The 15,063-nt window shown below is 28.8% G+C and overlaps 4 protein-coding genes across 4 annotated transcripts; 2 read left to right on the forward strand and 2 right to left on the reverse strand.

The window, feature by feature from the left end:
* Nucleotides 1-1,602: 1,602 nt before the first annotated feature.
* Nucleotides 1,603-2,073, reverse strand: EIN_281060 (hypothetical protein; the record flags this gene model as incomplete). Its single annotated transcript, XM_004185043.1, has 1 exon — nt 1,603-2,073. The coding sequence occupies one exon, from the start codon at nt 2,071-2,073 to the stop codon at nt 1,603-1,605; it is 471 nt and encodes a 156-aa protein (XP_004185091.1).
* A 2,084-nt stretch (nt 2,074-4,157) lies between these two features.
* Nucleotides 4,158-4,481, reverse strand: EIN_281070 (hypothetical protein; the record flags this gene model as incomplete). Its single annotated transcript, XM_004185044.1, has 1 exon — nt 4,158-4,481. One exon carries the CDS (start codon nt 4,479-4,481, stop codon nt 4,158-4,160), a length of 324 nt encoding a protein of 107 aa, XP_004185092.1.
* Nucleotides 4,482-5,264: 783 nt separating this feature from the next.
* Nucleotides 5,265-7,196, forward strand: EIN_281080 (hypothetical protein; the record flags this gene model as incomplete). The annotated part of the gene is made up of 1 exon (XM_004185045.1): nt 5,265-7,196. One exon carries the CDS (start codon nt 5,265-5,267, stop codon nt 7,194-7,196), a length of 1,932 nt encoding a protein of 643 aa, XP_004185093.1.
* Nucleotides 7,197-9,597: 2,401 nt separating this feature from the next.
* On the forward strand, nt 9,598-11,754 carry EIN_281090 (hypothetical protein; the record flags this gene model as incomplete). The annotated part of the gene is made up of 1 exon (XM_004185046.1): nt 9,598-11,754. The coding sequence occupies one exon, from the start codon at nt 9,598-9,600 to the stop codon at nt 11,752-11,754; it is 2,157 nt and encodes a 718-aa protein (XP_004185094.1).
* Between the last annotated feature and the right edge of the window lie 3,309 nt (nt 11,755-15,063).

Here is a 15,063-nt window from a genome sequence, read left to right on the forward strand (position 1 = left end):
TTCTTTTTATATCAATAATTTGTGTTTAGTATAATAAACTATACATTATAAGTCTTTCTAAAAACAGGGTTTTAAAATAAGAAAACGTATCAAATAAAATTCTGATAAAAATTCTTTCATTGAAAAACAAGGAGTACGTCATACTTTGAAAATTCCAGTAAATATTATTTTAATTTAGTTTATATTGTAAATGTTTTGATGTTTTGTAACTAAATTGTAAAAAAGTTGATTTTTTATTGAATTTTAATATATGTAACAAACAATCAAATACTATTATATTGTATGTGCAACCACACTGATGGTTAGCGTTCTCACTTTATGAACTTTTGTTGAGAACCATATGTATACGATATATATTTACTACATTTTTCTTCTTAACTATCGTTTTAAAAAATTCGTTTTCATTACACAAAATAAATTAAATGTATATGAATAACATTACTACCTTTTTCACATTTTAAAGAAAGATCCTATATATACATTACTCTAAATTATTATAAAATATATTTTATAACTAATATGTATAACACAACTGTGTTAGACTTTAAATTTATATAACATACAAAAATAAAACTTGCAAACTTTTTTCATATTATAAATGATACATCAAACATAAACTGAAAACTACAATATTAAAACTAAATATTGTTTAATTTGAATAACTTTTAGTTTACAAATTTTAGTTTATATTGATATGTATGCGTGTTATAACAAGCATATTTCTGGTATTGGAAGGGTTAAAAATAAAGCAATTTTGATTAAAAAAATGAAAAAACAGTAAATAGAGAAGAAAAAAAGTCAAAAAATAAAAAAGTTAAGAAGGGGCAGACCTTTCCCACCCTCACCCCGTCTAAATATAGAATTAATTTACTATATTTTATAATTTTATAATTATAATTATAGTAAATGGGCGTTTTGGATAATATTAGGTCTGGTTCCCGAATTCAAGAAATGCCGAAAATTCACCTCGAGTTAGTGGAAACCGAGTGAGACGGAGCATTGAAAAGAAGGCTCTGAAGACACACTCAAACAGTCTGTTTGTGCACCGTTTCACCCACTTTCCAAGTCCTCCCTTGGCGCGGATCCCCCCCCTGACCCCCCCGCAAGCGGGGGGAACCACATCCGCGTCCACACAGTACGGACAAGGAAAGTGGGTGACATGGGGACGCACAAACAGTGGCTGAAAAGTGGATTCCCTTCAAAAAACACTCGCGGCAAATATTTTATTTTGGTAAACGGGGTGAGGGTGGGAAAGGTCTGCCCCAGTTAAGAATGGAAAAAGAGGCATGCAAAATACAGCAATAGTTTATCAAAAGGCATACAAAAATACAGCATAATTTCAAATTTTATTTTAACTCTTTTTATTATTTTTAATCATTTAAAATTATATTTTTGAATTAATTTAATAATGTTAATTTTTTTAATTTTTTTGTGGTGTTATTAATTTTTTTCATTTAATATTTTTTAATTATTAACACATTTTTTTGCGTATTCAAATTGCCATTGTGAGAGTGTATTTATGGTGTTGTAAAAGGGATTTTTTAATATATTTTTTAAATATTATCATAATTTTTAAATTTTACATATGAAATTTGGATTAATTTAAAAATTATTTTCAATTACTTTTTTAATTTCCTCAGCTTCTCCACTGTTATTTAATACGCCACAATTAAAAAATGTATATTTCCCAATTGAAGTGATAGAATTTGGAACATCAATTTTAGACAATTTTGCACACCCCAAAAAAAGTCCTTCACTTAAATAATCAAGACTGTTAGGTATATCAATTTCTACTAGTTCCTCACAGTTATCAAATGCTAAAGTTCCCAAGTATTTGAGATTTAGTGACAATTTAACCCACGACAAATTAAAACAATTTTGAAACGCCAACGTACCAATTTCAGTCACCTTATTTGGAATTTCAATTTCATTTAACATAAAGCAATTTGCGAATGCTTCAGCGCCGATAAACTCGATGTTAGATGACAACTTTATTTCAGAGAGATTTGTGAAATTTTTGAATGCCTTTTTGTTGATCAAAAACACGTTTTCTGGGATGTCCACTAACGTCATTTGCACTGTTTTTTCCTCACATGTTTTCTTTGTTTTTATCACTTCAAGTGAGTCTGTTTTATTAATTTCTTTACAAAGATTGTCAATTGCACAGACATTGTTTGGAACTTCAAATCCACATTCTGCAAAATCATTAAAGTCGAAGTGGACGTTTGTAAAGTAAATATTATTGTTACACTCTTTTTGAGTAGTTTTATAGTTAACTGAATCTTCGATTATATAGTTTACAAATTGTTGTGAATAACAGTCTTCCTTCGCTTCATTTTTAACATCAATTTGAGAATTAACTTCTTCAAATCCAGATAACCAATTTTGAGTATCACTGGTGATTATAGTTAATGTCAAATAATCTTCGATGCTTTTTAAAAAGTCTGGAATAATAAACTGATTTGTACTGTCCACTTCATTAAAAAAATAATTTGGATTGTACAAAAAATTGTGTGTACTCCCATCGTTCACTTCAATATGTGAAAATTTCTCAATAAAAATGACTGCACTGAATATTTCAAAGTCGACTAAACTATACTCATAGAGTCTCCCATTAACAGTAAAAAAGACAATTGGTTTCATTCCTTCTGTTTTTATTACACCTACGCCAATTACATTTTTGGAGTGTTTTTCTTTATTATAAGTGACATTTTTATTATAATGAAAATTCTGATTTTGCTCGACTAAATACCTTGAAGTAATTTGGCAGGTGCGTGACGAGAAGCCTATTGAATATTTTGTGACACCGACCGGAAAATTATCAAACTCGTCGAATCTTTGTTGATCAACAACACCGACAGAAAAGACGTCATCACACGCGTTTAACTCAAAATAGCGAATATTATGAACAAAGTACTTTTCGTTTCTGAAATGGTATATGAGGGGGAGGTCACATTTATTATCAACAAAATAACGCGAAATGGCAAGTGTAAAACATTCTGCGTTATTTGCAAAAAAATTGTTATTTTGTATCAAAAGGTCTGGTGATAAAGATACAAAATTTCCGAGTTTAAAATAACTTGATTGTTCATTAGAAGAGAAGTAACGATTGTATTCACTTGGATCTACACATAAAGCAGTGTAAAAAGAGTCAGAAACCATCACAGTGAAGTTTCTGATTGCAGTACAGTCTTCCATGAAGTAATCCACGTCATTTTTTGTAACATTTTGTAACTCAATATTTTCACTGCAGTACAAAATCAATTTGAACCGGCGATTTGAAATTGGTGTAGATGTAATTTTATTAGAAAATAGAATATTCACAAGTTCGATATTATTACAGGAAAATGTACTGTAAAAGTTGATTGTGTTAGAACACTTAATAAAGAGGTGTTTAAGATCTCTGAAATGCGACTTTTTTGTGAAATCAATTTTTGTTGAATTTTCTATTTCAATCAATTCGAGTCGATTGAAGTCGTTTGAAAACTTGAGAGATCTTGTCGACGCAATTTTCATTTTAATTAAAAATTGCGTGTCAACATTAAATGCAAATTTGTCGACTTTTGGACTGATGTTGTCTTCCAATATATATTCAGTAACATAATCCGGCAATTTCAAAGTGCTTTCGAACTGACTTGAGTTTGTTTGATAAATACAATTTGGGTGTATTTTGTTGATAACGTCATTTATAATATTTAATTTTAATAATCCTTTCATATTAATAATTCCTTTAGATAAAAATAGGTTTTCATTATTATACAAATCAGTCACACAGTTGACATAAAAGTCGAATTCTTTGAAAAGTTTTATTTGATCTTTAAGACTCTCTGTGATCCCACCATTCTCAATTATAACACACACTTTTGTTTTTAATACATTGATACAATTTTTGATGCTCGAAAGATTTGTAAAAATACATTGTACGTCATTTCCAATGTTTGAAAGATCGATGTAAATAGCAACTTTACGAATATGAAAGTAAGTACTGAATTTCCCATTTTCAGTGTATTTTTCAAGAAAACGTGTGACGGACTCTATATGTCCTTCAAGTACTTTTAAATTTAGAAAGTAAGCCGCGTTGTTTATTATAATATCATATGATTCAGGCACGTCATTAATAGAAACATTTCCATTGGGAATACCAATATATAAAGATGTTACTTTTGGGAGGTATTTTGAAGCATTTTGACATTGAAATTTTGTTTAAGAACTTCACCATTGAAATTTGGAAAAGAGAAATTTGAGACTTCGGTGGCGATACTTAGTATGATGAATGGATAATTATTGAAACGGAAAGTATCGGGACGAAAATGTGAAACAAACCATTGAGCACTTTCGTTGTCGTCGAAAAACGGAGAAGTTTTGAGGCGTTTCACAGCGTCTTTACAGTTTTTGCAAATACATAAGAATGTAAAAATATCATCTTTTGTTGTCAAAACAAGGGCAACGTTCATTAAATATATTGGCTCAAGCTTTAACATGCTTTTAATGTTTCAAGTTCTGTTCTTATTAAGTTAATTCGATATATTTTGATTTGGTTACTGTAAATTTGAATTTCAAATTAAACTTGAAATTAAAATAAATTTCAAATATGTTTATTCCATGGAACTTTATATTATTAAAGTTATGAATAAAATTCAATTGTTTAACACTTTAAATAACATTGAACAAAATTCAAGTGGTCTAAAAATCGGGAAATCTCGAGTTTATTAAATAAATTTCCATTTTTTTAGAGTTTATATTATATGCATAAACTATACACAAGCCAAAAAAGGAAAACCATCAAAAATTTGATTAATATCCCTGTAATAACAGGCCAAAACAAAAATAAGGGCGTTATTTTAAGTGTTAATATACAGATGTGGAATGATAGATTCAACAAAGACTATGGTTTTGACTTATAATTAATATTTTTCATATTATTCTAAAAACTAAATATGAAACATTACATTTTAGTTCATATTTTATAATATTTAAAAACTTCTTTATTATATATCAAATAGTTTCAAATAATTTATTTAAACCTTATTACATTTAAATTATTAAATTATTATTAACTATTTTTCAATCATAATAATATTTATAAATAACATTTTATTGTTATAATATTATTTGTTATTAGATGTACAAAAACATCCAACTTATGACTCAATAACTATTTATATCAATAACATGATATTAAATAAATTGATTATTTACCATTATTATATAATAAGACTTTCGCTACTTCTAGTTAGTGTGTAAACTAAAAAATAAACAAAAAAATGTCGCATAAAAGAATAGACTTATTTCATATGATGATAGTCGCAAAGTACTTTTCTTCAATCAACGACTTTCTTTATCTTCAACTAGTCACGAAAAAATACGAAAATATTCTTTCATGTTTTCATTATAACCCAATTTCACTCACATTAAAAACTCGTCGCCTTTTTCCAAATTTAGAAACTCTGCATCTATCTTCAAGTAGTGACGAGACATTTGAAAATAAGATTTTTTATCAAAGAATTGTTTGGTTTCAAGTCTCCAAAAGCAAAACATGTTCATCTCAAAATGTTTTGTTTAAAAACGTCTCATATAATGAAAAAGAAATATTCCGATATAACACATCCCACGATTTAAACTCTGTTGTTATATCGGACATTCATGCACGGGATATAACTTTGAATATGAAAGGAATGGTAGATCACTATGACGCACGTATACCATTTCAGAGTTTAACTTCTATAGTACTTCCGCCATATTTGACATCTCTTGGTGATGTTTACTATTACCGCAGTTGTTATAAATTATCTTCAATTACACTTCCATTGAGTCTTCAAAAAATTGGTCAATATTTCTTTTATGAATTTACATCATTAACATCCATTGACATTCCTTCAAATGTCACTCATATTGGCAGAAATGCGTTTCAAAAATGTTACTCTCTTAAGTCGGTTACTATTGGAGCAAATCATATAAATATTGAGATGTTTGCATTTGATAATTGCAGTAAATTGTCTGTCGTGAATTTTACTTCGAATTATAGTAATTTAAATTATATTAATAATAATGGTTGTGTTTTTGAGAAAGAGAGTCTATTTGGTTATGAAGCATTTACATATTGTTCATCATTACAAACAATTTATATACCATTGTTTGTATTAAAACTCAATTCTACCTTTTGCAATTGTAGTGCACTGCGCCAAGTCATTATCCCAAAAAGTTTGGAAATAATTGGTGACTATGAATTTTATGAATGCAAACATTTGAAATATCTTTTCACATTTGAAGAATACAAAAATTGTGGATTTAAAGATTTTATTCAACAACCTCATTTTGTGAGTGATACTAATACTAAAGTTATTTATGATAAAAATAGAAATAACAATGTCAAAAACATTAAAGAAATAGAAAGTTTTGATATTATTTTAAACTATAATATAAACACAATTAAAACCTATGCTTTTTATGATTGTTTAGCAATTGAAAGTGTATTTTTAGGAGAAAAAATTTCAAATGTTGGATACCACACATTTGAGAATTGTTCTAATCTACAAAAAGTTAAATTTACTAATTCTATAATTAAGGAACTAAACGACTTTGTATTTTTAAATTGCATTTCTCTTCGAGAAATAGTGCTATCAATTAACTTAGAGAATTTAAAGGATGGATGTTTTAAAGGGTGTTCACAACTTTCTAAAATTGTGAATACCAGCACAGTTAAATGTTTTGGCAATTCATGTTTTTACAGTTGCAACAATTTGGATAATTTCGATTTTTCAAAGAGTGTCTCCAACATTGGGGAATATTGTTTTTTTAATTGCTCAAAAATGTGTTTTCCAGTCGAATTTACTCATACCACTTATATTGGGAAATTCGCGTTTTGTATGTGTTCTAATTTAACTTCAGTTGTCATTCAAGGAACTTTGGAATGTTTATACGACAACACGTTCGATGGTTGTTCTTCACTTGTTACAGTAATATTGCCAAGATGCATAAAAATCATCAGACCAGACTGCTTTAAAAATTGTCGAAAACTCGAAAATTTTATACTTCCAGAAAACGTCCGTTATATTGGGTTTCACGCTTTTTTGAATTGTGTTTTGCTTAGTAATATTGTTATAAATAAAGACGCGTTTTTTATTAGTATGGGTGCTTTTAGTGGGTGCTCACGACTTAAAGAAGAAGGAAAAATACCTCAACATTGTTTTGAGTAATTGCCATGTTTAATAATAAGGTAAAACGATGTTATAAATACAATTTAATCGTTGTTGAATTCTGTTAAATGGTTGTTATATTGATTTACATTGTTATAGTTAATTATAAGTATGAAAACTAAACACCCACACAATTATATGTGTTATTATAACTAATTTTCTTAAATTTTTTTATTAGACTCATATTAACTTTATTCTATAATTCCAATTCATAATAATATTAACATTTCAAAATCAAAATATTATATAGTTAGTACATTTTGAACAATAAATTATAATCACTGTTTTATTATTTAAAGAAATAATTAAATAAATGTCTATTTATAGTGGACATTATCATAAACATGATAAAACAAACGATTGTGGTAGAACGAAACAAAAAATGAAATTCAAACATTGAAATCATCACTTTTGTAAAATAAGTTTTAAGTGATTGTTTTTTATTTTCATTTCGAACAAATAGTGAAAGAAATTTAATATTATATAAAAGGTTATTGAATTCAAAAAACAGTAAATGTGTATCATATTTCTACATGTCTTGTTTGGCTTTTCATTTGCTACTTCTGATTTAAACGACTCTCCTTTTTCATCCGAAAGACGAAGAGAAGCTCGATTAAATCGAGAGCACTCAACTATATTAAACACACTGAAAATCCATCTGGACTCTTTTGAGCAGTATATTGTCGAATACCAAACATTATTGGTAACAATGAACAATGATGAATACCAAGAAATTAGACAGAAAATAACAAAAGAAGAATCTGATTGGATACACAAATTTGGACGAAAATTTGACAAACTTTTGAGTGTTCTTTCAAAAGCAAAACAAACTCCAAGTTATTACAATTGTAAAGAAGTTGTAAAAACAATTGAAATGATATATTTTAACGATGGGGCGGATTTGTTTAAACATTTGTTGCAAAATGTTTATGGAGTTGTAATACATTTCAATAAAATTATATCAACTATGATGACTTCAGACCGTTATAAAATACCGTCGTTCAATAACCAAATGGATGTGTTTAGATCCCCATTGAAAAATATTGACAAAATCATGGAATTTCTAGGAACATTTTCTGATAATTATTTAATGAAAAAAAGCAAAAATTTAAAGAAACTTGTGATTAAATTTAACAAACTAAAAAGAGAACTTAATGAAGTGATTGTGCCCATGCAAATTAATAATTAATATGATTTTTATTGTTGACATCGTTAAATAAAATAATAATCAATGTGGACTTTTTGATTATTATTTTAATAATTTATCAAACATCCTTTTTTTAAAATTTAATTAATATTAACACTTAAATATCAATGATTTTTATATGTATTTAAGTCAATATTAAAATGTTATTTGATTCAAACATGATAAAAAGTAAAATAATTGAAAACCCATTTGAAAAACACATTACACTTTTTGTATTTTCAATGTAATGTACCATTTTATAAACAAATATAAAATGTTTGATGCTTATTTGTTAACTTAAAAAACAAACAATTTTTACTTTGTATTCAATTGTAAGTATTATTATTAATTATTTGAAATAATTATTTTGTTGCTAAGTATTTTATCCAGAGAAATTTAACTTGATTATATTATCACGCAATCTACAAAATATGCACTAAACTCAGTGCATTAATTAATATCACATTGGTAGCACTCTCCATAGTACTAACACATATTACACTATCTATCTTTGAAAAAAAAACATTTTCTTTATATTGATTTATTTACCGTTGTTGAATATGTTTAATAATATTCAATCATTTGTTGAATGTCTAACATTTTAATAATTTATTTATTTCTTTTTACTAAAGATAGTAGCTTACATTAATTTTTATCTCCATGATAAGTTTTTATCGTTTTTAATTTTGGGTTTTCGTTTGATACTTGAACAAATGAACATTTTTTAAAAAATAAAATCAGACACCCAATATTTATCCAAACCCCAATAATTACGCTATCTGTTATATTTATAAACAAAGCCCGATTACACAGAATAATTATCTGTGTAAGTGTGTATGTTTCAACTCTAATAGTATTTTTAAAAATTTAAAAATCATATGAATGAACACAAAGAAATTTACTACTGTTAAAAAAACCCAAATTTAGATTGTTGATTTTTCCATTCATTTTTTTTCAATAATTTAAAAAATTGTGGGTTTGTCTGGTAATTTGAACTGTATATTCTCTATAATTATTAAATTAATCTATTTATACTAAACTATTATTTAATAGTTGATATATCTATTTTTGTTGATTTTTATTTTTATTTTTCTGGTTAACTAAAAATAAAAAAAAGATTTTTTAAAAATCGAAAAAAATTGTATTTCTATTTATATTATAAAACATTTAAAAATTGATATATAAAAAGGAAAAAACGACAAATTATTTATCAAAATGGGATTATTGTATCCGTGGTTACTTATTATTACTGCTCTTTCATGTTATACAAACGATGCTGATGACTGTGTTAAGTATGACGGAAAAGCATGTGAAACAGAAATTACTATATCTGACGCAACTTGCGTGGCAGAAAGCGGATTTTCTAACGCCGAAAGCACTGGTACTGAGTTGAATATACACTTCACTGGTTCAAACAAAGTGGCAATTAAAAAGGGCGCTTTTAATAACACTTTATTTATTTCATTTGTGTCAGAAGCGGGTATTGCAAGTCTTGGTGAATCTTCTTTTGAAGGAAGTAGCATAAGTTCAATCGACTTGAAAGGAGTAACAATTGTGCCAGCAAAATGTTTTTCATTCTGCACTGGTTTGGGAACAGTTTCAAATACAAAAGACATCGTTGAAATTGGCGATGAGGCTTTTAATGGTGTTGCAATCACAGCATTTGAATTTGCTGAATCGATGACGAAAATTGGAGCTAAAGCTTTTTTCAGTAACATGATGCTTACAGAAATTAAATTGCCAAAAATAATAACCACGATCGGTTCAGAGGCGTTTTCGTATATCCCAGAACTTGCAACTGTTGATGTCAATAACAACGAAAACATTGGAGAGAAAATGTTTGCGGGATGCTCAGCAGACCCAATGACTTTTCTTAATACCGAGAGTATCAAAACTATTGGAACTGATGCTTTTGCAGATACAGTTGCAATTACCAAATTGCATTTAAAAAATGTAACTTCGATTGGTGACACTCTGGCTTCTGTAACTACAGTCTTTTTCCATGGCGCAATTGCACCAACGTTTACTAAAGATCTGGATGTCAGTGTGGCTGTTTACGTGAGTGATCAATACGCTGCAACCACATTTGGCACTGTAACTGTAAAGAAAGCTCAATGCGACAAACTTCACAAAATTAATTTGTCTGGTTCTGTCGATGGAGAAGTCAATGGTGATGACTGCACGGCTTGTGAAAGTCAAATGTCTAGTGTTGATGGTGTTTCTGATGAGTGTTCTTTAGATATGACTGCTTGTATTAATGAACATGCAAACTGTGAAATATGCATTGATTCTGTTTGTGAATCGTGTGTCACTGGAAACAAAATGACTGAAGACACCAAAAAGTGTGTTGCCACATGTCCAGCGACATACTACACTTCAACATCTGATAACATGTGTAAGAAGTGTACCACTGCAAATTGTGCAACTTGTGATGGTGATGGTAAACCAGATGTTTGTATCACATGTACTGATGGTACAAATGCCGATCCAACAACTCATTTGTGTGCAACTACAACTTGTGGTACTGGTAAATATGGAACGCCACCAGACTGTAAAGATTGTGTTGCTTTGTGTGATGTATGTTCCGATGGTACTTCATGCACAACGTGTACGGCTACAAACAAGAAGACTGAAGACACGCATTTATGTTATGCGACATGTCCAGCGACTTATTACACTTCTACAGCCGATAACATGTGTAAAAAATGCACTGCTACAAATTGCGACACTTGTGAGAATAACTCAAAGTGCCAAAAATGCTCCAAAAACTATTTACTCCACGAGACAACTCAATTGTGCGTTAAATCTTGCACTGACAACTTTTATGAAGTTGGCCAAGAGTGCAAGAAATGCCTTGACCATTGCTCCAAATGTACGGATGCCACTTCATGCACCACTCCAGAAGATAATTACTATTATAATGCACAAACAAAGAAGATGGAGTTGTGCACAAGTGATTGTGCAAAGTGTAATGGTAAAGACCAGTGCTCTGTTTGTAAAACTGGATATTTACTCGAACAAGTTACATTGAAATGTGTAAATGAGTGTAAGACTCTTGGATATTACAAGAAAGATGATAGCAATTGTTATACATGCAAGACTAACTGTAATCAATGTGAAGACGGAGAGACGTGTACAGTGTGCAATTCAAAGTACGAAATTTACTTCGAAAACAACTGCATCGAAAAATGCCCAGTACAATACTTTAAACCAACTGACAAGAAAACATGTGAAAAGTGCAAAGAAACATATAAAGACCCATGTGATGACACAGATGAAGAGTGCAAACAATGTATGGTGAAGAACCCTGATGAAGGAACATTTGGAGTTGCTGTAGCAATGATTTTGGTCATCGTGTTATGTTTCTTCTAAATCACTTTTATCATTTATTTGGGTTTTAATTAAATGATAACTAATCTTTTAATTGTTTGAGGGAATAGCATATAATATAACAATTCAATTTGAGCTTTAAATTGTAATTTGTATTACAAAATTATAAAAAAATATATAAAATAACAAAACTATGAATTGATTAAACTTATAAAGTTCACACAATGAAAACTTGTCAAATATTTAATTGCTTCATTGGTATAAATTTATGATGAAGATGTGTCTTTGTTCTGTTTACTTTTTAGCACACGCCAGTTATCAAAAGATTAATGTCTGCACACTTAACACACTTTCCAATAACATAATATGAACATGTTGTTTTTTTGTTCTTGTTGAAATAACACGTTCATGTGTGTACACTTTAAATATATTACGACATAATCAGCACATAAACAAACTTGTTTCTTGATAACTTTTTGTGTTTTTTGTGAGAGAACTCGATGTGATTTGTTGTGAAAATACACAATGCAACAACGTAATAATAAATTGTGATATTATATCTTGAGTTTATTCAATGCTTAATGTCTAAACATCTTTTTCTATTACCCGTTTTATTGATTAAAAAATAGTTAATCAGCCATTAATGATTTTTATTTATATTCGATTTATATATAAACAAAACGATATGCTACTAAAAATATTTTGTTTACATTTTAAAGATTTCAATAATTCAACCATACATGTATTTGAAACAATTCATGTTTTTATTCAAATGGAAGTAAAAACAACTCATTTGAGTGTTTGTTTTTAACAGTAATGAAAAAATATAACATAAACAAACATTTTTATCAATAAAAATAAAAATATTTTTTTTGAAGAAAATTACTACCATTTTTAATATATAAAAAGAAATTTGTAAAAAATATCATAAAAATGAAATTATTATTCTTTTTGTTGGGTGTGTGTTGTGTGTCTCAAGCTTCTCCAACTCCCTAACTTAATGAAATGGTTTCAGAAAACTCTCTTGGTCTTCTCAAAAAATTTTATGAAGACCTCAAATTGTTTTTAAAAGATCTTTCTCAATTTATATCAACTTACCATAATCATAGATCTCTCGAAAGATTGATTTCTCATTTACAAGACATTTCAACTCATGAAAGGTCTGCAAAGGTGTTTCTTGAAAGTTGTATACAAGGCCGATGTACCATTTCCAATTTAAACAGTTGGTTTAACTTTTTCAAGAAATATGAAGAGCCCAATATTGAAAATGGGTATTACGAAGTTTGTGCAAATGTAAACCTACATTCTAAAAATTTCAAAAAACTTAGACGAGTTAATCCCGAAGAAAAAACAAAAGGTGTTAGAATCATTTTTTCTCTTCTTAGTTTGTTGAATAAAGAAAAAATTCTCTTCACTTTATTGTCTCGAGACCCTTCACTATCTCTCAATGAAAATTTTATTTTAGCAAGAGGCAATGTAGAAAAGTTGATCACAAAAATAGCAAGAGGGGCGGTTTTACCCAAAGATTGGAACTTTAAAAGAACTGAACCAAGAAACGAAGTTCATACTTCATCAATTCAAACTCAAGGTCAACAACAACAGAGACGAAGAGGATTATTCTCAAGATTCAACGTTTTCAGAAGACGAACATAATTAATTATTTGACAACTTGTTTTTTTATTCATATAAAAGATTAAACATTGATAATATGTAATTGTTAATTGAAAAATTAAATACTTTATTTTATAATTTATTGACTTAAAAAATTTAAAAATAATAACATTCGAATAAAAAAATAAAATTTACATATTATTTACAATTAAAATGTGTGATGTACAGTGAAAATACGTTTCAAAATGATGGGAAAATAGTTTAAAAATGACAGATTTTATTTTAAAAGGACAAGATTTTTAATAAAAAGGATGAAAATCATAAAAAGTGATGGAGATTTGTTTTAAAAAGGACAGGTATTTTTATTGAAAAGGACAGGATTTTTGATAAAAAGGACGAATTTCGAAAGAAATGATGATTTTCATGAAAAAGGATAGGAATTTATTATAAAAAGGATGGGATTTTTGTTAAAAGGATGGATTTCAAGAAAATGTGACAGCCATTTTTTTGAAAAAGGATAACATTTTTAACAAAAAGGATCGATTTTTTTAATAAAATATAATTTATTTCCGACATTTTCCCGATTTTACACATAAAACACAAACAATTTAGAATTACAAGTCTTTTCTTTCATATGCTTTTGCCCAAATTTCATTGCGACATCTCTCCTTAGACGCTATTACTTCAGCCGGTTGAATTGAAATAAATCCATCTTTGATTTTTTCAAGAAGATCGCCAAGGCCAGTCCAAATACGTATGTCATTTTCTACACGCCTTTTCCAAAACCCAAATACAGTTTCGATTGGGTTGAGTTCAGGACTATAAGCTGCATTATAAACAATTGAATGATGAGTGTTAGTAACAAGTTCCCTCAAATGGTTGTGTATAGTACAATTGTCACACCAAAACACTGCTGAAATGTTGTTGTCGTCATAGTGTTTCATCAATTCCATAAAATATCTATTGAAGACCTCTTCATCACTTTTTCCTGCAACCAAAAAAGTTGTTCCCATTCCTGTGTAGTCTATTGAACACAAAGCAGATAGTCTTTGTCCGTTTTTTGCCTTTGTCACGAAGAGTTTTTCACCGATTGGACTCCATCCGTAAACCGCAGTGCAAGCAATACGCCAAGAGGATTCATCAATGCAAACCCAGGTTTTTCCCGAGTGCATCTGACCAACCAATTCTTCGATCGCGACGATTCTTTTCTCTTTGTTTTCGTTAGTGTTTGCAACTGCGCCTCGTGGAGTTTCCCTTTTGAAACTTAAAACGGGCAGAGTTCTGCCCTCATCTATACCAGTTTTCCTTTCATGAAGTTTCTAATCGCGCTTATTGAAGGAATCATTTTGTCGATTGTATCCAATGCTTCTTGTGATATTTGAGTTGGAGAATTGTTGTTATACCCCAATTCAAATTGTTCTTGTGTAATTTCTGTGACTTCTTCGACTGTTGTTACATTGGCATTTACCAACACTTTTTGGATGTTTGATCAGATACATTTGAGTGAAGATGTTGAGTCTTTTTCAATTAATTTCTTTACCAAATGCTGAAAAGGAATTACTCTGCTTTTTTTCTTGTAGTGGTCTTTTGGTAAAATTGAATTACCATTTCTTAATTTGACTAACATATTTTTGACGGCCTTGATTTTAATACCAAGTTCTCCACTATAAAACACATCGTCTTTAGTGTCCCCATAAACTCTAAAAAGTTTAATCATATCAAACTTGTTTTGTATTGTTA

Source organism: Entamoeba invadens, assembly GCF_000330505.1.
Source record: "Entamoeba invadens IP1 unplaced genomic scaffold scaff_1105074725543, whole genome shotgun sequence".
NCBI classification, from domain to species: Eukaryota; Evosea; order Mastigamoebida; family Endamoebidae; genus Entamoeba; species Entamoeba invadens.